Source organism: Syngnathoides biaculeatus, chromosome 6, assembly GCF_019802595.1.
Source record: "Syngnathoides biaculeatus isolate LvHL_M chromosome 6, ASM1980259v1, whole genome shotgun sequence".
Classification (NCBI taxonomy): Eukaryota; Metazoa; Chordata; class Actinopteri; order Syngnathiformes; family Syngnathidae; genus Syngnathoides; species Syngnathoides biaculeatus.
The window spans coordinates 6,444,334-6,467,868 of NC_084645.1; the positions used below are offsets into that span (position 1 = coordinate 6,444,334).

The 23,535-nt window shown below is 42.3% G+C and overlaps 2 protein-coding genes across 2 annotated transcripts in view; both read right to left on the bottom strand.

The window, feature by feature from the left end:
- anpeplb (alanyl (membrane) aminopeptidase-like b) overlaps positions 1-4,235 on the bottom strand; it is a 42,909-nt gene extending 38,674 nt beyond the window's left edge. The window contains exons 1-3 of the mRNA XM_061823657.1: positions 3,580-4,235; positions 1,347-1,489; positions 1,104-1,234 (exon numbers count right to left, since the gene is read on the bottom strand). Coding sequence (XP_061679641.1) covers positions 1,104-1,234; positions 1,347-1,489; positions 3,580-4,181 — 876 coding nt within the window. The 5' untranslated portion in view covers positions 4,182-4,235. The remainder of the gene's footprint in view (positions 1-1,103; positions 1,235-1,346; positions 1,490-3,579) is intronic.
- A 10,379-nt stretch (positions 4,236-14,614) lies between these two features.
- si:dkey-12e7.1 (uncharacterized protein LOC557553 homolog) lies at positions 14,615-22,730 on the bottom strand. The gene is made up of 3 exons (XM_061823683.1): positions 22,445-22,730; positions 20,296-20,916; positions 14,615-16,236 (listed from the first exon to the last, which is right to left on the bottom strand). The coding sequence occupies exons 2-3, from the start codon at positions 20,824-20,826 to the stop codon at positions 15,649-15,651; spliced, it is 1,119 nt and encodes a 372-aa protein (XP_061679667.1). The 5' UTR covers positions 20,827-20,916; positions 22,445-22,730; the 3' UTR covers positions 14,615-15,648.
- Between the last annotated feature and the right edge of the window lie 805 nt (positions 22,731-23,535).

The following is a 23,535-nucleotide window of genomic DNA, read 5'->3' on the forward strand; positions in this document are numbered from 1 at the left end:
AATAACCAACACATTTGACAGTTTAGTCACAGACTTTCCCAAAATTGTTCTGCTTCGCTTTCATAAATGTGGGAATAGAATTAGATTGGAAGTCTTCAGAATTATCTTGATCTATGTGACTTTTTTTTTCCTTTTGTTTGTTGTCTTCTTCATTTTGTTGTGTGGCAAATGTTTTAAGATGCATTTTTTTCCATATACTGTGCTGGAATGTGGGTCATAGTACGTACATACAGGGAGCAAACTAAAACTTGTCTTTCTCATGCTCTTTCCTCTTCGAAATTCAAATTTGGCTAAAAAAACAAAATCTTCAGTCATCAGTACTCCTAAACTCAAATATTTACTGTAAGCCATATTTTCTCATTTCCTCCCCCCCCCTGTTCTCTCTTCCACAATAACTTCATTCATGATTTAAAATGTTCAAGATAAACATTCCCTCTATTTTATATCTATTTCCATTACGTAATCTTTTGTTACCCATCGTTCAATGTTTCTTGGCTGGCCTGAGCATTGAGAACATCTGTCGCTGCCTCCCACTGTCTTGTTGACATATGTTTTGCTACTCATAGAATAATCTACTGGTTGACTACTCTGACAGCCTGTGTCTATGTTAATTGTTTTTGCACTCTAACCTGCAGTGCCGGTATTTCTCTCTTCATGACCTCACATGCCCAAAAATGCTATGACTCCTTAAACAATCACACCATTTAAGGCTCATTTTTCTGACTCTCAATTACAATGGTCTCTCAAATCTCCTTCCTACATAAACGTTTCAAGATATCCTTTGTATCTTTAGTTTGCCTGGTCCAAATGGATTCTCCCTTTTTCCAACAATTCTTTCACTCTCAGCCCTGAAATCTATTCTGTGATAGCCATCATTCACTTTTAACACTCCCCACTCAAACCATTCTCAGCAAAGCTGTGCCAATCCTCCAACTCCCCTGCAGATTTATTCAGATTCCTCCCAGTGTCCAAAGTGCGGGCTCTCTTCAGGAAGAGTACCAACAATTTTGTCCACGTGTAAGTCACTAAATAAATGGTAGTGTAAAGGTCAGTAAAAGATTCTCAAGCAAATCAATGTTTTTTTAAATTTCAAACAAACCTACTCGTATTTTCACACGGTCGTGCTCGGAGATGGCAGATGTAAATTCAGAAACTGTGAATGCAAACAAGTATGTGGACATTTTCCGTGTCGGATTAAAACGAGTGACTTTCCAGCCGTCGATAATATCAGAGCCTACAAAAAGGGAGAAAAAAAAGCAGATCATATGAGACTGGACACATTTTCATTTGTGTCAAAAACACGTTTTCCACATTTACATCATGGCATCCTCACTCAATCTATTCACCTGCCTCATCTTCATTTCCAAGTGCTACCGTATTTGGTCTATGAATGATTGTCACATGAAACACAGCTTTCATTTCCGGCTCATCGAAACAAGGAAACACTCTTCTGGCGTCTGTTGGTTGCAGATGGGTACTGGCAAGAAATCTATAAAATGAAAAGTTTAATATGTCCATCAACAGGTATTTAAAAGACACAAGACAAAGTTGTGCTGGTGGAAGACGTTTCTTTTGAAGATACTGCTGGAGACATCTGGCCCACCAGTTGTCCGTTTGTAGCCCCCAAACTGTTCAGGGCTTTTTTTTTTTTCACACTGCGCTTACCAATGCACAGTGCGACACTGACCAACCCATCCATTGTACAATGTTGTCACAGCACACTGTTGATCATGAGGTAAACTAAATGCAGTGTGTAAGTCCCTTTAATTGCTTGACAATGTGTTTTGATTGGACCAGGAACATTAATAATATGATTTGCTTCCATGCCAAAGTGACACACAGACAGCCTGTTACTCTGTCAAAAGTGTATATTTTTTTTAACTTTTATTTTTGGTACAGTTGACTTATTGTTAGGGTTAGTAACCCAGAGTTTAAAACTGATCCTCTCGGTACAAATAAGTACTGCTTATGTTTAGAAAATGTATATAAATGACCCAGACTGGCAAACGGACCATCTCGGTACCATTTTTGTGACATGTAAGGACATGTAAGCAAGTGGTAGGCTTTTGCAAATTCACTTTGGGAGAGGAGACTGTTGTACAGAAAGCTGGAATGCAGTTTAAAGAAACACATGCAAGACAGCAAGATAGTGTTGTTAGCTTAACAATGCTTTTTAAAAATCTTGGGTTGCTATCATTCATCCATCCATCCATCCATTCATTTTCTGAGTTGCTTATCCTCCTAAGGGTCGTGGGGTGCTGGAGCCTATCCAGCTGTCATGGGGCAGGAGGCAGTGTACGCCCTGAATTGGTTATCAGCCAAACAACAGTCACACTCACAATCACACTTAAGGGCAATTTAGAGTCTTCAGTTGCATGATTTAGGTATGTGGGAGGAAACTGGAGTACCTGGAGAAAAACAACGCAGGCACGGGGAGAACATGCAAACTCCACACAGGCGGGGCCGGGATTGAACCCGGGACCTCAGCACTGTGAGGCCAACGCTTTACCAGCTGAGTCACCGTGCTGGCACATACAATACACTACAAAGATAAGATATTTAATGTTCAAACTGATAAGCTTAATTATTTTGAGAAAACAATCAGGAGTACCTGGAGAAAACCAACGCAGGCACGGGGAGAACATGCAAACTCCACACAGGCGGGGCCGGGATTGAACTCCGGTACTCAGAACTTTGAGGCCAACACTCTACAGTTGTGTCAACGCACCGCCTTTACAAATTAATTAGGGTATACAATTGGTACCCATTGTAGGCGAAAGTGTACACTAAAGGTACAAATTATCAGGGTCCCAATATGTACCCTTGGTTAAGGGGTACAATAGGTGCACCCTTAAGTGTTCTACCCTAGTGACAAGCCACGGGACCCTCAAAGGATTACATTTAGCACGTTTACTTTGACAGTGTAGAGTGGTGTGGATTTTGGGTCACCACAAGAAAGTATTTTCACTTGCAGAAATAAAAGAATGCGTGATGAAAGTGATCACATTGTTTTAAAGCAGATAAACAAAAAAACAGAAACAGGAAATGACAGCTAAAATTAAGCAATCTTCCCTGTTTTCTCCAACAATCTAGTTTAATTTGTCCAAATGGAACTGACATTTTACATCGTATTTTAACCACTGTTAATAAAAAGGACATTCTGCTTTTCTACATTGCAGTACTATCACATATGGCCGGACCAACTTACAAGTGACCCTTTGACTAATTAAAAAAAGTTCTTAATGGCCCTTTTAGATTTCCATTCAAGTACTAAGGTTATCAGGTATGTACCTAAGTACTACCATACTACAGCTTTCAAGATCTGACAAAAAGTACCACACTTAAATTAATTTGTATTGACCATCTGTCGTTAAAAGATTAGTCATCTGTATTGTATTTCCATCCATGACTGGTTTTCCCCAAGTCATAAACTGGAGAGCACACAAAAGACTTGGACTTATATATGTAAACCGCCTAGTGTTTATGTTTAAACTGTTCGTATCAGTTTTATCAAAATTGTCTCATATTAAATTTAAAGTAATGCTAAGATTCATAAATCAAAATCTTTCTCACACTTACCTTTCGGTATTTGTATTGGCAGGATGTGGAAACCCTTCGTCATATGTGCTGACATACAAGGCTTGAAGATTTCGTGATATCGCTCCCTTGAATGCTAGAAACAAACTGTAGTTTGTTCCTTCTTCCAGTGGATCCTTTAACTGGATCTCCAAGAAATGACTTTCATCTGTGTGAAACTTCATGTTAATTGTCTTGATCTCCTTACTTGTATTTTTATTCTTCACCACCGGATCGTAAACACTCAGGTCCTGGCTATGGAGGTAAATGCTCCTCGTCGTCTTAACACAACGAAAATTGACAGATGAGTTACCAGTGAACAGCATAGTCTGGTTGGGAGTGGTGACATTAACTTCCTCTATGATTTTGGAGTAGAAATGAAGATGAAGAAAGATTGTGTACTTCTCAGGTACAAGATTTGTCGGCAACCGCATGACGGGCGGTGGTCCCATAGTGGTGGAAGGGAAGGTCGGCCGTGGCGTCGGATTCATTCCCGAGATTTGAGTCTTGTAGAGAATGATCATAGTGACAATGCTGCCAATGGCAGACACAGTCAGGATGCCAAAAGCAGCGGCAAAGCCCCTGGATGTTGAAGTCTTCGGCATGGTGGCCTCTTTACTGGAACTTCTCTTTTGCTTGCGTGGCAGAGCTTAGTCTGACGGCTCTCTTATACATGAATCCCTCTGATCTGCAAGAAAATTATCTGCATCAAAGTAACCACCCTCTCATAAATGGGGCTTGGCTCGACTATCCCAAGTCTGTGTTTGGATTAAGCATTAACCTGAACATTGCAGAGGGAGCAAAGATTAAGTGATTCAGTGTGGAGGACTGTAAATTATTCGTCATAGCGCTCAAACATCTGGAGGTGGTTACTGTGGTCCAGTAACTAACTCAAAGGTAAATCTCGGGAAGCATCAAGCAGCCCATCTCAGTTCCTTTCTATTTTTCATCTTGATCAATTCAATTTATCAGCAGATGAAAAAAGTCTTCACACCCGTGTTCAAATGTCAGGATTTGTGACATGAAAAAGTGTGACCAAGTGATATCATTTTAAAACTTTATTTCCTCCACTAGTGTGACCTGTACAACTCAGTTGAGAAAAAAGTGAACATGAAATCTATTTGAGAGGTCAATTAAAAAACAACTGAGATTGTAGTTTGTGTACACCCCTTATAACTAGGGGTTGTGGCTTCGTTCAGAATTACCAATCATTTAAATTTGTATTAAATTAAGCCATCTGCCAAAATCTACTGCCTCCGATTAAACCCAAAGTTCAGATGTTTGAGTGTGATTTTCCTGACACTATTGTCGTCAGATCTGGCAGCATAAGCCATGGTCCGAGGAGACCCTCATCATTGTTCAAAGGTACAGTATATTGCCAAAAGAATTGATTTACAAATCTTGTTTCTACTATGAAGTTCCATCATCGTTCAGGTTTAATGTTTTTCCACCCATTCCAGTGCTGGAGCCTATCACAGCTGTCATCGGGCAGAAAACCGGGTACACCCTGAATTGGTTGCCAGCCAGTCGTAGAGCAGATGGAGACAGACAACAGTTGCACTCACAATCACACCTAGGGGGAATTTAGAGTGTCTGATTAATGCACGTTTATGGGATGTGGGAGGAAACTGGAGATTTAGGAGTGTGTTCATGGGAATTTTCAACCATTCTTTAGAAACATTTCTGAGCTCACCCTCTACTAGTTAATGATAAAGCCTGACTCTCAGCCGTTGTTCTAACCACCAGCCAACTTCATCAACAGTCTCTCAGTCTCTATCTCCGTCTTTGTAGACCTTACTGTAGACCATGTTGGAACAGAAATGGCCGTCCCCAAAATGTCCCCACAAAGTTTGGAGCATGGAATTGTACAAAGGTTTGACCCTTTAATTCCAGCAAAAACAACTTTGAATGCTTCAAAATACCAAGAGATTTTGTACAGCCCAGCTGACACTGAGAGCACGCCGTTCTCATTTACCATTGGCCTCAGAAATGTGGTTCTGGGACACTTTTCAAAAATTCCCATGAACACACCCCTAAAACTTTAGGAAATCCTTCCTAGAAAATTTGAAGCTAGACTGAATCTGATCCCCCTTAAATCGATATGCGGCTCAGTGCATTTTAGCGGATACTTTTTGCAACATAGTGTATCAGGCAGGAGATGGGTTTGGCAAGATACTGACACAAACATTGAAGGAGCTGCAGGTATTTCTGGCCATTACTGGCTGTTTAGCAAATGTGAAAAGTCACAATCTCCTGTCTTCTTGATATGTTTGTGTGTTGAGGTGGATTGGCAAGACAGAAGCCTTACCTTACCCTACAAACAAAAAAATCCAAGCCTTTCTATGATTGCAAAAACATGGTTTTAATCTCAAAAATATATGAAGGGAAATGTGTAATGGGGCAATGAAACCAAGGTTGAAATTGTTGGCCACAATTTTAAAAGGTGACTAAAAAGTGTGTGATACAGGACTGGTCTTCGCCAAAAGAACTTATCTACAGTGGAGCATGGTTGTGGAAGCATGATGGTTTGTTATTCCTTCAGTTCAAACTGGGGGCTGAGTGAATATCAAGGAAATTATGGGAAATTCAAAATACCTGACAGTGTGAGGACACAGCTTCAAGGGCTCCGCTCAAAAGCTGAAGCCGGAGAGAACGTCATCTATCCACATAACAATGACCCAAACCACACAGTCAAAACAACAACAAAAAATTACTTCACCAAAAGAAGATTAAGGTTTTGGAGGGGCCCATTGAGAGACCAGACCTAAATATCATCGAACATCTGTGTGAGCAACTGAAGACAGCTCTGCACAGAAGATGCTCTTGCAATTTGAAGTTGCCCTTGGAATAGTGTTCTTCGTAGAAGAGGTCAAAAAATATTGCCACATCAAGATGTGGCACAATGACTAATTCCTACTGTAAAAGGTAGTTTTGGTCCCATTAAAGGTGGTTTTGTGAAAAACGTTTGCAATGACCTGTCATCTGAACAGGGGTGTGCACACTTTTTATACCCAGTGCTGTACTGAATCTTGGGATAACAACAGCATGCATGTTGGCATTCATAATCAGTGCTTATGTTTACACATGGACAAATGGGATTTGATACCCTTTTGTGAAAGGTCAACAACAGGAAAGCTAATTCTTGGCCGCTGATTAATGCGAAGGCCTGCCAGTTTGATATACACTTGTGAACTAAGAAAATGGCTCAAATTACATTTAACTGTGTTATCAATATTTATTTATATTCATCTACAACAGTGTTCCCCAAACTTAATCGAGCCAAGGCGCCCGTTTTACACTACATGAGAAAAATCTCACAGCACACCAACAAACTAAAATGTCACAAAAATACTGAAATAATGATCTTGTCTCGATTTACTCACAAATGGATTTACACAGTGTGAAATCTGGGCCTGTTTACTTCAAAATAAAAGAGCTGATATACTTGTGTGTTCAACTATGCTGTTTTCATGTGTACCTGTGTTCTTGTGGACATGGTTGGATAGGTGATTTTAATTCAGATTAACCATTTTGGTTTGCATTGTATGTTCTGGAAGTGTTTCATAAATGAAGTTTTGATAGATTTTATTCTTGATTTTGATACTCTCAAAAAGCCATACCTGTTTGCTGTGTAAATGGAAACCGATGGATTTACAAGATTATTGTAACGTCTGCCATCTAATGGAAGAGCATTTAAACCTATTGCCTGTCACTACACGACACCAGCGTAGATGAACCAAAATATTTGTAATTAATAATTTTCAGAGAAAATAAGTAAAATTAGATGATTTTCCACTGCACAACTGATGATCTCATTAGAGCCCTGGATTAAAGATAAACCCACAACAGCTGCTTTAAAAACTTCAAACTGACAAAAGTAATACATTTAAAAAATAAATCTAAACAATACTGAAAAGCATTTCTTTTGATACATTTTAAAAGTCTTTGTCTTGTCTTGGACTCTACTCACGAAATGCATTGATCTTGTGTCATCTCAGACTGGACGTACCTGGGATTTTCCATCAGAACAAGACGCACAAATTGTGTGTTCTTCAACTTTACTCATGTGATAATAAGGACAAGTACTTGGTTAAACCACAAATTTCTTCATCTCATCACGAAATCCCACCCGTCCTGCACATAAGAGTAAGTGACAGGTGTCTTCTCCTTTACCTTGTGGTTCACAATAACATTTTTCTTGCAGTACGTAATTAACATTCCTTCTTCTTTTCCTTGCGTTGGTGGTCGCCACAGTGTGTCATCTTTTTCCATCGAAGCCTACTTCCTGCATCTTCCTCTCATGGCTGAGCTCCCGAAGATCCCTGTAGGAGTGCTGTCAGAATTTGGTCTGCATTGCCGGTTTCTTGTGAGAGTTGAACTCCGCCAAGGCTGCCCTTTGTCACCAATTTTGTTCACAACATTTATGGACAGAATTTCAAGGCGCACCCGAGGTCTAGAGGTTGTCCAGTTTGGTGGCCTCAGCTTTGAATCTCTGCTCTTTGCAGACAATGTTCTGTTGGCTTCATCAAGCTGTGATCGTCAATGCTCATTGAAGCGATTTGCAGCTGATTGTGAAGCGGCTGGGATGAGAATCAGCACCTCCAAATCGGAGACCATGGTGCTCAGTCGGAAATGGGTGGCGTGCCCTCTCCGAATCAGGAATGAGATCCTGCCCCAAGTGGAGGAGCGGGAGATTGACAGACGGATCGGTGCAGCATCTGTAGTGATGCGGACTTTGTATCGGTCTATTGTGGTGTAGAAGTAGTGTCAAAAGGCGAAGCTCTCAACTTACCAGTCGATCTATATTCCTAACCTCACCCTATGGGCTTGAGCTGTGGGTCGTGACCGAAAGAACAAGATCCCGGATACAAGTGGCCAAAATGAGTTTCCTCTGCAGGGTGTCCGGGCTCTCGTTCAGAGATAGAGTGAGAAGCTCGGTCATCCTGGAGGGGCTCAGTGTCGAGCCGCTGCTCCTCCGTGTTGAGAGGAGCCAAAAGAGGTGGCTAGGGCATCTCATCCGGATGTCTCCCGGCCGCCTTCCTCGTGAGATGGGTGGGAAGTCTGGTTATGCCTGCTGAAACTACTTCCCCCGCGACCCAACCTGGAGAAGCTGTTGGAAATAGATGTATGGATGGCTGGGTTCACCACTGTTTTATAAACTTTGCCCTTTGTCCTAGCACAGACCCTTCTTTCAAATAACACACGAAACACATTACGCCACTGGGTCCAACCTGCTTGGAACTTCTTCTTGTCCTTACGGCTTGTCCCGGTAAGGGTTGCCACAGCGTGCCATCTTTTTCCATTTAAGCCCATCTCGTGCATCTTCCTCTCTAACACCCACTGTCCTCATGTCTTCTCTCACAACATCCATCAACCTTTTCGTTGGCCTTCCTCTTGCTCTTTTGCCTGGCAGCTCCATCCTCAGCACCCTTCTGCCAGTATACTTACTCTCTCACCTCTGGACATGACAAAACCATCGAAGTCTGCTCTCTCAAACCTTGTCTCCAAAACATCCAACTTTGGCTGTCCCTCTCATTAGCTCATTTCTAATCTATCCAACCTGCTCACTCCGAGCGAGAACCTCAACATCATAATTTCTGTCAACTCCAGTTCTGCTTCCTGTTGTTTCTTCTGTGCCATCGTCTCCAATCTGTACATCATGGCCGGCCTCACCACTGATTTATAAACTTTGCTCTCCATCCTAGCAGTGACATATAACACACCAGACACCTTCCGCCAGCTGTTCCAATCTGCTTGGACCCGTTACTTCACTTCCTTACCACACTCATCATTGCTCTAGATTGTTGAACTGAAGTAGTTGAAGTCATTCACCCTCGCTATCTCTTCTCCCTGTAGCCTCAATCTTCCCCCTCCACCCTCCCATTCACCCACATATACAGTGAAGAAAATAAGTATTTGAACACCCTGCTATATTGGAAGTTCTCCCATTTAGAAATGATGGAGGGGTCTGAAATTTTCATCATAGGTGCATGTCCAGTGAGATAGAATCTAAAAAGGAAAATCCAGAAATTTATTTATGTGATACACCTGCAAATAAGTATTTGAACACCTGTCTTCTTCTTCTTTTCCTTTCGGCTTGTCCCGTTAAGGGTCACCACAGCATGTCATCTTTTTCCATTGTAGCCTATCTCCTGCATCTTCCCCTCTAACCCCAACTGCCATCATGTCTTTCCTCACAACATCCATGAACCTTCTCTTTGGTCTTCCTCTCGCTTTTTTACCTGGCAGATCCATCCTCAGCACACTTCTACCAATATACTCACTCTCTCGCCTCTGAACATGTCCAAACCATCAAAGTCTGCTCTCTCAAACTTTCTCTCCAAAACATCCAACTTTGGCTGTCCTTCTAATGAGCTAATTTCTAATCCTATCCAAACTGCTCACTCGAAGCGAGAACCTCAACATCTTCATTTCTGCCACCTCCAGTTCTGCTTCTTGTCATCTCTTCAGCGCCAACTTCTCTAATCCATACATCATGGTCCAAGGGGATTCCAGTCTAACCTCATCTGTCAGGCTATCCATCACTACTGCAAACAGAAAGGGGCTCAGAGCTGATCCCTGATGCAGTCCCACCTCCACCTTAAATTCTTCTGGCACACCTCACCATTGTTACTACTACTACTGTTACTATTCTAACATATTTCTCTGCCACACCAGACTTACGCATGCAGTACGACAGTTCCTCTCTTGGTACTCTGTCATAGCCTTTCTCTAGATCCACAAAGACACAATGTAGCTCCTTCTGACCTTCGTCTGTACTTTTCCACTAGCATCCTCAAGGCAAAAATGCATCTGTGGTACTCTTTCTTTCTAGGAATGAAACCATACTGTTGTTCGCAGATACTTACTTCTGTCCTGAGTCTAGCCTCCACGACTCTTTCCCATAACTTCATTGTGTGGCTCATCAACTTTATTCCTCTATCATTCCCAAAGCTCTGAACATCGCCTTTGTTCTTAAAAATAGAAACTAGTACACTTTTCCTCCATTCGTCAGGCATCTTTTCGCCCGCTAGTATTGTGTTGAATAAGTTGGTCAAAAACCACACAGTCATCTCTCCAAATTGCTTCCATACCTCCACCGGTATGTCATCAGGACCAACTGCCTTTCCATTTTTCATCCTTTGTAGTGCCTTCCTAAGTTCCCCCTTACTAATCATTGCCACTTCCTGGTCCTTCACACTTGCCTCTTGTACTGTTCCTTCTCTCTCATTTTCTTCATTCATCAACTTCTCGAAGTATTCTCGCCATCTATTTAGCATACTACTGGCACCAGTCAATACATTTCCATCTCTATCCTTAATCACCCTTACCTGCTGCACATCCTTCCCATCTCTATCCCTCTGTCTGGCCAATCTGTAGAGATCCTTTTCTCCTTTTTTTCGTGTCCAACCTGGTGTAGATGTCATCATATGCCTCTTGTTTACCCTTTGCCACCTCTACCTTTGCCCTGTATCGCATCTCAATGTACTCCTTTCGTCACTCCTCAGTCTTCTCAGTGTTCTTGGCTAATCTCTTTCTTTGTATGACTTCCTCTATATTGGGGTTCCGTCACCAAGTCTCCTTCTCCCCTTTCCTACCAGAAGAGACACCAAGTCCTCTCCTGCCTGTCTCTCTGATCACCTTGGCTGTCGTAGTCCAGTCTTCCAGGAGCTTCTGCTGTCCATCGAGAGCCTGTCTCACCTCTTTCCGAAAGGCCGCAAAAACATTCTTCGTTTCTCAACTTCCACCACATTGTTACATTGAGCTACTTCATCTAGTTCTTTCCACAGATTCTCTTTTAACTCTAGGTCACATCCTTCCTGTGGGGCATAGCCACTAACCACATTATACATAACACCCTCAATTTCAAATTTTAGTCTCATCAGTCGATCTGATACTCTTTTCACCTCCAAGACATTCTTAGCCAGCTCTTCCTTTTAAAATAACCCCTACTCCATTTCTCTTCCCATCTACTCCATGATAGAATAATTTAAACCCTGCTCCTAAACTTCTAGCCTTACTACCTTTCCACCTGCTCTCTTGGATGCACAGAATATCAACCTTTCTCCTAATCATCATGTCAACCAACTCCTGAGCTTTTCCTGTCATAGTCCCAACATTCAAACTCCCTACACTCAGTTGTAGGCTCTATGCATTCCTCTTTTTCTTCTTAAGACGAATCCGGTTTCCTCCTCTTCTTTGTCTTCGACGTACAGTAGTTGAATTTCCACTGACACCCTGCAAGTTAGCAGTGCAGGTGGCAGAAGTTGTTAACCCGGGCCACGACCGATCCAGTATGGGATTCTTTTTACGCCGGATTCCTTTGCTGACGCAACCCTCTGCATTTATCCGGGTTTGGGACCGGCCTTGAAAGGAGTGTTAATTAGTGATGCTTCCCATAACCGTCGAATACCCGAATGTATTGTGCAACCATGGTTATATAAATTGTTTTTCACTCACCTGTTTTTATATCTCACTTGTTTTTCTGGTCAAGACGTCTTGACCGTTTCACTCTCACTTGTTTTGCGCGTACTATCTTGTTCACATGCATACCAAAGACGAACATTGTTGTGGGATATCTTGACTGTTATGTTTCTCAGAGCCAGAAGGACACACTTAGGTGTCAATAGTAAATTGGCTACAATTGTTGCGGCGCCAGGTGGGACGGGTAGGCCACCTGCCCTTTCTCTCGCACGCAACTGAAAAGTATAATAGAGAGATGCAGAGTACAAACAGGTAGAGTCTGCTGCGGGTTTCGTACGGACGCCCAGCTGGTTGACAAAGCGGACCTCTACCTGGGTGACGGCTCTCTACCTTCTCGGCATAGGTAAGGGGCTCATGTGATTGATTTCACGCAATGTCAACTGTGTTTTGAGAACTTGCATTTGGTCAAAATAAATATGCCAGTTATTGAGGCTAAATAGCATTTGGGAACGTTGGTCTTTTGTTGAGTGTCGTCTTTGTCTCCTGAGCGCTGACCAGCACCGATAGTTTCAATAAAACAGGCCTACAGATTGCACTGGTTTGTGCCCCCTTAGGACTGCATTTGCCCCCATATGCATGCTGCTGTCTATAAGGTAGAATTCTGACCCTCAAAGACCTGTTAGTCCGCTTTTAAAATTCCACCTCCACTCCATATATTATCCTGAATCAGATACACCTGTGTGAGGTCATTAGCTGCATAAAAACACCTGTCTACCCTTGTTCAAAGACACCAGAGACAAAATTATACAGCTCCACACGGCTGGAAGGGGCTACGGAGAAATTGCCAAGCAGCTTGGTGAAAAAAGGTCCACTGTTGGAACAATCGTTACAAAATGGAAGAAGCTAAACATGGCGGTCAATCTCAAACGGAGTGGAGCCCCGTGAAAGATATCGCCTCATGGGGTCTCAATGATCCTTAGAAAGATGAGGAATCAGCCCAGGACTACACTACAGACTTGGCAATGACTTGAAAAGAGCTGGGACCACCATTTCCAAGGTGACTGTTGGTAATACAGTAAAACGTCATGGTTTGAAATCACGCATTGAACGGAGGGTTCCCCTGCTTAAACCAGCACATGTCAAGGCCGTCTTAAATTTGCCAATGACCATTTGGATGATACAGAGGAGTCATGGGAGAAAGTTTTATCGTCAGATGAGACCAAAATGGAACCTTTTGTTCATAATTCCACAAACCGTGTTGGAGGAAGACAAATGATGAGTTCCATCCCTATTGTAAAGCTTGGGGGTGATGGGATGATGCTTTGGGGGTGTTTTTCGGCACATGGGACAGGACAACTGCACTGTATTAAGGAGAGGATGACCGCGGCCATGTATTGTGAGATTTTGGGGAACAACCTCTTTCCCTCAGTCACAGCATTGAAGATTGGTCGTGGCTGGATCTTTCAACATGACAATGACCTGAAGCACACAGCCAGGAAAACCTAGGAGTGGCTCCGTAAGAAGCATATCAAGGTTCTGGCGTGCCCTAGAAGGTCTCCAGACCTAAACCCAATGGAAAATCTTTGGAAGGAGCAGAAACTCAGTTTTTCTCAGCAACAGCCCAGAAATCTATCCGATCTAGAGAAGATCTGTGTGGAGGAGTGGGCCAAAATCCATCCTGCAGTGTGTGCAGACTTGGTTAACAACTACAGGAAACATTTGACCTCTGTTATTCCAAACAAAGGCTACTGTTCCAAATATTAACATTGGTTTTCTCAGGTGTTGAAATACTTATTTGCAGATGTATCACACAAATCGTTAAAAAAAAAAAAAAACAGACATTGTGATTTCTGGATTTTTCTTTTTAGATGATCGTTCTCACTTGTGGACATACACCTATGATGAAAATTTCAGACCCCTCCATGATTTCTAAGTGGGAGAACTTGCTATATAGCAGGGTGTTGAAATACTTGTTTTCTTCACAGTACATAATTATTTAGGGAAGCAGAAAATTTGCATATGTATTGCAAATGCACATTACATGCCTAAGGAAAGGAAAAATGTAAAAAGTAGCCCACGCAGGTACTTTGTTTGAAAGCAGAGCCGAAAGAGATGTTTCACTGTTATGGAGATCGTAACAAGTCGACATCTTGCTTGGTAACATGGATTCCATGACTTGGAAAAGACTGCAAGGAAATTAATCTTTAATATTCCCAAGATCAAGTACAGTTGGACGTATTTATATTTTCTAAAATGTAGAATAGACCTGTTGTTGCCTCCAGCCCAAAACACATCATAACACTGTTAAAACTGTCTTTGCAAAGAAGGTTGAAAATTACTTGGTTTAATCATGTGTGCTGAATGGCATAAATAGGGAAGTCGAAATGATCGTAATGGTAGGGTAACTTGAAAAACAGTTCTTTGAGTAAACAAGCAATAAAAGTGTCGCTAAAATCTTTTGCATAAAAGAGCACTGTTTAGACATCATTATCCATGGAAATGATCAGAATCCATGAGTTTAACAAACAAAGTTCCTCGATAAATGTGCAAAAATACCTCCAGGAAGTCTCCACAGGCCAAACAATGACAATAAGGGCCTCTATTGAACAGTGTGTGTAATTACAAGAGCTTTGGTTTTATTTCTCAGCTTGAGGGAGACATTTAAGACAAAAAAATAAAATTCTGTTCAGGATAAAATTACTTTTTCCACAAGCCTTACATCTACAGTTCATAATCGAAAACCAAACAAAACTTTTTCATTGTCGTTCAGCAAAATTTAATCTCTGTGATAGCAATGGAAAGTCAAAACAAACATCAATATTGACTCAGCTTTCGAAATCTTTTGGTCATTCATTGATACAGCATTGGAATGAACCCAGACAGAGCTGTTCTGCATTCCTGATAGGTTTTAATCACAATTTCAAGATCTTAATGCATCAATGTCAATGTTTATTTTGCAGCCAGTTGCAACATGAAGGGTTTACAGAAACTGCTAATCCAGGCAATTTGGGGCAAAAAAAGATTTGTATAGTCTTCCCTGGTAATGTTCTCTTTTACCACAATAGAATTGATACATCACTTTACATATATTTCTCCTTAAAATAGATAAAATAATCCACAAATTACAATATTAACAGTGGATGTTTTGCATATTTAATTTCTGAGACTACAGTTAATCCATCAATTGTCATGTCGACTTTCATAACTTTTGTTTGTTTCCACCTTTATGGTCCAGACTTTTTTTTTTCTCTCAACAAACACTGATGTCGTTGAAAATAGAATGTGTGCCTAACTGTGACTGCTGTCATATAAAACAAATTTTACATTTGTTACCTTGATAGTGCTTTTCCTATTGTGTACTCCTAAGGGTGACTCCTCTGTCATTTTTGTTTGAATTGGCAGAATCTAAGATTGATTCCCCACAACATGGAGAAGGTCTTCAACTCACCATTTGACCATATATGATGTCTGTATAAAAAAAAAAAAAAGAGTGGCGCAGTAATGTTACATTTTACATTATGTAGAAACAATTGATTTTTTCACATCAACTGTCAATTCTCTTATGTGATTGCTTTGTGTCCCTCTGACTACACAAACTGATGGAAAACAGTAAAAGAGAAATAAGTGAATATTCACAGAGTTGGATGGTTACCACAGCCAGCTGTCTAGATGCTGGACACAATAACAGGACCCTTCCAGGATGGCTGACAGTTCCCCGTAGCTTTTCTCTCTCCACGTAGGAAGGAGTCTCTCATTGTTGAGGGCCTGGAGTCTTGGCGTCCCTTCCCGAAGGACATGATACAAGCAAGGCCACCGACTCTGGATCCTCAGCCTGGTGCGCCTGTCCAATGTGATGCCGCGAACAATCTTCTTGGCTCTGAGCTCACGCAGAGCCGGTAATTTTAGACAGGAAAAGACCAGGCCTCTGCTGGGTGACACATCCAAGAACTCCAAAGAAAGTGATTCCAGACTGTAGGAAATTCCGAGGTTCCTCAGCGGCACAAGGATGTTTAAGGTCAGAGATTTTAGGTTAGGCAGGGATGTTGTGAGGGTCTGCAGTGTGGATGGAGTCACTCCTTTGAAGGCCCAGAAATACTTGAGTTCAAGTACCCGGAGCTGCTGGAAGTGGGTGAGCAGAGACACTGACAAATCTGACCAGTCAAAGTGTAACCGCATCTTGGTGATACGAGGACAGCTCTGAGTGAGTTTGGTCAACAGCTCCTGGAAATTGGTCACCTGTCAAAACAAATTAAATTGCTTCAAGAAAATGGAATGAACAAGGGGAAGGTCCATAAAAGTGCACACTAGTAATAAAATGTTAACACACTGATGTTCAGAAAATGTTAATGATTTGGATGTGTTACTCTTCATCTTTCTATCAAAATCCTTAACGGTTTTGTGCTGACACTAACTGTTTCCTAGAGCTGGAACTTCATGATTCTCCTCCTTTGACTAAGGCCCAAATTCTATCTGAAGAAAACCAGCCACAAAGCATCATGATGCCACCACAATGCTTTACTTTATGTACAGTGGCCTGTATGTCGCGGAATTTGGAATGTAACAAAACATTTCCGGAAAAAATACACATTTGAAGTTGCACAAAACAGATCTAAGCATCACATGTATTCACACCAGGTCTTAAATTCTGAGACTTTACCAAATCTCATGAAACTAATACATGAACAACTAAAGTAGATGTCCACAACCTTTTTGTGCAAAAGTAAAGCACAATTTCAGATCAAGGGTTTTCAAATTTTGGCTCGTAATTTAATGAAGTGGTTAATTTCAAAAGTGAAACTCATACAGATGGACCACACACACAAGAATTAAAGATTTCATATTTTTAAAATAATGTCTAGGTTAGACGATTATGGCTTACAGCAAATGAAAACCTAATGTCATCACTAGAAATTAGAATTTTACAGAACAAAACATCAAGAAACAATGGACCCAATTTCTAATGTAGAACCTAAGCTAAAATTTTCCCTGTGAAAAGTCTGTGCATTTCTACCATATTCTAATTTACTGAGATGTACCACTACCTGGACACATAATTTCAATTTGCGTTGTTTTATTTATGTTTGTATGTAACCTAACGTAGTTTGGAATTTGTGAAACAAATGCCCCTCCTTGCGCTGTCAACTTATTGTGGTGGAGGGTTTTGTGTGTTCCAATGATCCTAGGAGTTAAGTTGTCAAGGGCTTCATTCCCCTGGTAGGGTCACCCTTGGCAAAAATGTCCTAGGAGAAGGTTCACACTGAGCACGGCTCCATAAACCCCTATGACGGTACATATAATGGAAGTAGGTATCCCTTGCCCAGACGTGGGTCACCATGGATCCCCTCTGGAGCCAGGCCTGGAGGTGGGACTAGAAGGCGAGCACCTGGTTACCAGGCCTGTACCCACAGGGCTTGGCTGGGATTGGGATGAAAGGGTAACATGAGTCCACCTTCCCTCGGGTTCACAACCTGTAGGAGGGGCCATCGGAGCCGGGTGCAGTGTGAGCTGTGTGGTGGCGATGCGATCCCCATCTATAGAAACTGGCTCTAGGGATATGGAACATCACCTCTCTGGCAAGGAAAGAGCCTGAGCTTGTGGGGGATGTTGAAAGATTCTGACTCAATATAGTCAGAAATGCCTACACACATGGCTTGGGCTCTGGTACCAGTCGTTTTGAGAGGGGTTGGACATGTTTCGTCTCTGGAGTTGCCAATGGTGAGAGGTTCTGGGCAAGAGTGTGTATGATTATAGCTCCCCGACTCGGCACCTATACATTGAGGTTCATTCTGGTGGAAGCGAGGGTGTCAGGTTTACGAAGCCCAAGGATAGTCAGATATAACCTCAGTGACAGGATCAGTGAACTTCAATCCTCATGTGGACAATGGCAGTGAGACCTAGAAGGGCATGATTAGGGGGAACGCCCCCCAACCCTGATCAGAACCTGAGTGGTGTTCTGTTACTGGACTTTTGTGCTCACCACAGATTGTCCATAACAAACACCTTGTTCAAGCATTAGGGTGTCCATATGTGCACTTGGCACCAGGACACCCTAGGTAACCAATCGATGTTCGGTAGCAGTCAAGCTTCTCCTGGTCGTTCAGTTTCAAAGCAATCAAAGAAGAGGTTAAGTTTCTATGCCAGCTCAGCAGCTCTCATGACTTGTTTGTAGTTGGTGAGACGTTGGACTTCCATCCATGCTTACCTGCGGTTGTTGCTGTTCAAATTGTCATCGATCCTCCTGTTAAAATTCACCTTAGCTTTCCTGATGAATCTCTTGCAGTTAGTGCGGGTTATGCTGTGGCGACACCTGTCACCAGTTCTACAGGTGATATTTGTGTCCTTCAACAGTTTCACATCTCTGGTCATAAAGAGTTTCTAGTTGGGGTAGATCTAGATGCATTTTTCCACTGTGACCATGTCAATACAGTTCTTGAGTCTGTAAAAACATCCAGATCCTCATCCTCAAAGATGTCCCAATCTATGCTGTTGACAGTCCTGCATCTGCTGGGAAACACCATCTGGCCACATCCTGCTGATCTTAGTGATAGTGGGAGAGGATTTTCTGAGGGATGTAAACCTTGTGCAGTGTGTGGGCTCCACTAGTCGCACACTTTACAGGCTGGTGGAGTTTAGGAAGCACTGATTTTTACTCCACTTGATGGAAAACATCAGCAATGATGTGAACAGATACTGGATATTGATTTTGCTGCAGGTTAGCATTGTTGTGTAACAGGCCCAAACTAGTGCTAAGTGATAGTGGGAGAGGATTTTCTGAGGGATGTAAACCTTGTGCAGTGTGTGGGCTCCACTAGTCGCACACTTTACAGGCTGGTGGAGTTTAGGAAGCACTGATTTTTACTCCACTTGATGGAAAACATCAGCAATGATGTGAACAGATACTGGATATTGATTTTGCATGAAACTCTGATTCTAAAAAGGTCCTGTCGGCTGTAGGTGACATTAGCTTGACAACAGACAGTTGGAAGGAGCACAACATACAAAATAAAGCTTAAAAAGTGAGCGCTGATGACGGAGCACAAAGGCAAGTCCTGACACGCCACTATCTTTCACCAGGTCTCAATATCTCATCTCTGCTTTTTGCAGATGATATGGTACTGTTGGCTTCATAGAATTATTTCAAACCCTCAAGGAGTGCTTCGCAGTTGACTGTGAAGTGGCTGGAATGAGAATCAGTACCTCTAAATTTGAGACCATGGTCCTCAGTCGGAAAAGTGTGGAGTGCGTTCTCGAGTTTGGGGATGAGATCGTTCCCAAAGTGAAAGAGTTATAAATTTCTTGAGGTCTTGTTTACGAGTGAGGGAACAATGGAACCGGAGATTGACAGGCAGATCGGTGCACTGACTACAGTAATGAAAACTTTGTATCGGTTCGTTGTGGTGAAGAAAGAGCTAAGCCAAAAGGCAAGGCTTTCTATTTACCCGTCGATGTACGTTCCTACCCTCACCCATGGTCACAAGCTTTGGGTCATGACCGTAAGAACAAGATCCCGTATACAAGTGTCCGAAATGAGTTTCCTCCGCAAGGTGTCCGGGCTCTCCCTTAGAGATAGGGTGAGAAAGTCGGTCATCCACTAGGGGCTCAGAGTAGAGCTGCCAATCCTCCCAATTGAGAGGAGTCAGGTGAGGTGGCTTGGTCATCTGTTTTGGATGCCTCCCAGGTGAGGTGTTCTGGACATGCCCCACTGGGAGGAAACCCCGGGAATGCCCCGGACATGCTGGAGAAACTATGGCTTGCTTGGAAATGCCTCAGGATCACCGCGGAAGAGCTGGAGGAAGTGGCTCTGAAGAGAGAAGCCTTGGCTTCCCTGCTAAAGTTACTGACCCCGTGACCTGACCACCTCAGATAAGCAGAAGACAATGGATGGATGGATGGATGGATGAGCAAGATGGTGTACCTAGAGAAAAGCTACAAAAGCACATGTAGAAAATGCAAACTTCACACAAGAACTTTGGATTTGAATAGGGTCCTCTTGATCGTTAAGGCAGACGTACTAATATCGAACCGCCCATGAGCGACTGTATCCATTTCTTTGCAACACAAATAAAGCCAGACCATCTCCAACCACATAACTGACAAATGATACCATGTAAAATTGGAACTGATTTTAAAATTGGGCAAATTAAAGTTTTCAAAAATGCAAATGGATAAACTCAAACACTTTTTTTTATCTTTGAGCTAAAAAAACTACCAAATCAGTAGGCTTGTTGAAGCAACCACTCACAATTTGTGTAATGTATGGAGTCTATAAATACAATCTATTATTCATACCATTACCTGATCCATTTTGGTAATGCTGTCCTGATGGGAACTAGAGCTGGAGTGCAGCCTGAGATCCAGAGGTTCAAGAAGTGTATATGTCCAGTTGAGGTCGAGATGACTTAGGTCCCTGCAGTGGACATTATCCATAAGGTGGCTTAGCAGGTCACCCCACTTATTACAGCGATCCCCCAAATCAAAGCTGGCCTTCAGTGTAAGAAGGCTGGCCCGGCGCGAGATGAGATGGTGGGTGTAGTGGTGAACCCAGGATTTCCACCTCTCAAACTCACGATTGGAAACAAGCTGTCCCTCCTGACCCAGGTGGAAGACGCCTCGACGGGAATAGTCAGCAACTCGCCACAGCTTCCATGAACGAACAAGGCAACTCCAGCTCAAGCAAACCAGAGCACAACTACATTTATCCACCTCATTCAAAAATGAAAATACATGTAGCTGGCACTCCACAGGCAGGAAGTTGAAAGGGAAGTAGTCGTCCTCTGCTTTGCGACGGCTGCTAACAGGAACCAACGGTCTTTTACGTGGAGACATGATGACAAGACAAAATGGTGGCCAATGGTGAAGGTCACAATCTCCACCGGGAAGTCTTGTGGTCCGGCTTTTCCATAAATCTGTCTTCAACTTAAACAAGTGGGTAAAGACAAAGAATCAGATATTTATTTTGGGATGAAAAGGCATTTAAACAAAGGGTGTGCAAATATTTTCCATTGAGGGCAGCATACAGAAAATCGAAGGATGCAAGTGTCGCTTTCTTTGACCTTATTAAATGCGCTAAATCTAATCCTTCAAGGAATTACTGTGTTTGTTATTTTTAAGAAACAGCTACATCACAGCTTTTTATTAAAGGCAAAAAGATAAATACTGGGTATATATTTCATGATTTTCATAGGGCTCGCCACTAGAATAGTTATGCCTCTGCACTGAGATCTCAATATTCATTCACCAAATCAAGTAAAGCAGGATATTTGTAATAAGATGACAATCTTGAAATCAGTGTTTATTTGATGATCATAATTATTTATTGTGATATGCACACAAATTTACAACGTGACAAAGAGCAGAAAGTTCCTTCTGAAAATGAACCATCTCTTTTCCTGGGTCATCATAAACAAAAACTTTTTTACGATTTTGTTCTAAGTAAGTAAGTAAGCAAGTAAGTTTATTTCGACTTGTCCTGTGAGGGGTTGCCACAGCGTTACATCTCAGATGAATGCTCATATTTGTTTGGCACAGTTTTTACGCCGGATGCCCTTCCTGACACAACCCCTCTTGTGGAGTAGAGGCCCCAGTGAACTCTCGACCCCTGGTTTACCAAACCAATGCTCTAAGCTATGGGCCCTCTATTTTGCGCATATGTATATATATATATATATATATATATATATATATATATATCTCCCCCCACCCATTTTCTGAGACACGAGAGTCGGGGGAATTTAGTCTCCAATTATGTATCCATTCCGCCATATATTTTCTGAGCCGCTTATCCTCACGAGGGTCATGGGAGTGCTGGAGCCCATCCCAGCTGTCATCAGGCAGGAAGCAGGGTACATCCTGAACTGGTTGCCAGCCAATGGCAGGGCACATAGAGACAGACAACAATCGCAGTCACAATAAAACCTGGAGGCAATTTAGAGTCCCCAATTAATGCATGTCTATTGGGACTACGACTGTTGACTGTCTCCATGTGCCCTGCGATTGGCTGGCAATCAGTTTAGGAGGTACCCTGTCTCCTGCTCCTGACAACTGGGAAAGGCGTCAGCACTGGACATATTGAAAAAAAAGTGGAATATTTCCATCAATTTTCTGAGTCACCTAACCTCACAAGGGTCCCCCGAACCTTTAAATTTTGATAATTATATCTTATAGCACATGAAAATCCAAATTTAGCATCTCTACAAATGTTAATTTTACTCCACAAACAATAAAGAAATTGGAAATAAATTTTAATGTAGAAACTAGCTAGGATCTAAATTGAATCTTGAATCTAAAAATTCCAAGTGTGTAATTCATCTATATGATCGCATGAATCTAGAAATTAATTGAGTTATTCCTGCCTCATTTCAAGGTGTTTAAACCCATCTGTAGCAGGTTATTATTTTGACAATGGTGTTGATATGTAATCATGCAGAAGAAAACTTACGAATACCTTTTGATAACACAGGCTTGGCACCGTCGTTTCCCCGATTTTAAAGCTAACCTGCTATTGGTGGCTAATGCATAGAGGTAACAAAGGAGGTTCCTGTAGAAGCTGTCTATTCTACACGTTCTATCACAAGGTAAACAAAGACGGTTTCAAGCGTTGTGGGTCATTAAAAAAGACCGAAAACTGTAAAAAACGGTGTTTTGCCAATTCTGTGGCAACTTGTGCCAGTACGAACAGCTGACTTGTATTGTTTTCCTATCTGAGATGTCAGTGACGTCATCAAGAGGCGACGCGTTCTTATTCTTTACCTTTCGGCTTGTCCCGTTAGGGGTCGCCACAGCGTGTCATCTTTTTCCATCTAAGCCTATCTCGCGCATCTTCTTCTCTAACACCCACGGTCCTCATGTCCTCCCTCACAACATCCATCAACCTTTTCTTTGGTCTTCCTCTCACTCTTTTGCCTGGCAGCTCCATCCTCAGCACCCTTCCACCAATATACTCACTCTCTCGCCTCTGGACATGTCCAAACCATCGAAGGCTGCTCTCTCTCACCTTGTCTCCAAAACATCAAACTTTGGCTGTCCCTCTAATGAGCTCATTTCTAATCCTATCCAACCTGTTCATTCCAAGCGAGTGCCTCAGCATCTTCATTTCTGCGACCTCCAGTTCTGCTTCCTGTTGTATCTTCAGTGTCACTGTCTCTAATCTGTACATCATGGCCGGCCTCACCACTCTTTTATAAACTTTGCCCCTAATCCTAAGGCTATGCGACTCTTCTGTCACATAGAACAGCAGACACCTTCCGCCAATTATTCCACCCCACTATCACCCATTTCTTCACTTCTTTACCACACTCTCCTTCTTCTTCTTCTTTTCCTTTCGGCTTGTCTCGTTAGGGGTCGCCACAGCGTGTCATCTTTTTCCATCTCAGCCTATCTTCTGCAGCTTCCTCTCTAACCCCAACTGCCCTCATGTCTTCCCTCACCACATCCATAAAGCTTCTCTTTGGTATTCCTCTTGCTCATTTGCCTGGCAGCTCCATCCTCAGCACCCTTCCACCAATATACTCACTCTCTCGTCTCTGAACATGTCCA

Excerpts from the sequence above, each read along its gene's own strand:
- si:dkey-12e7.1 (XM_061823683.1), bottom strand. The coding sequence starts at position 20,826 with ATGTCTCCACGTAAAAGACCGTTGGTTCCTGTTAGCAGCCGTCGCAAA. Across the intron at positions 16,237-20,295 it reads GCATTACCAAAATGGATCAG|GTGACCAATTTCCAGGAGCT; the intron begins GTAATGGTATGA and ends TTGTTTTGACAG.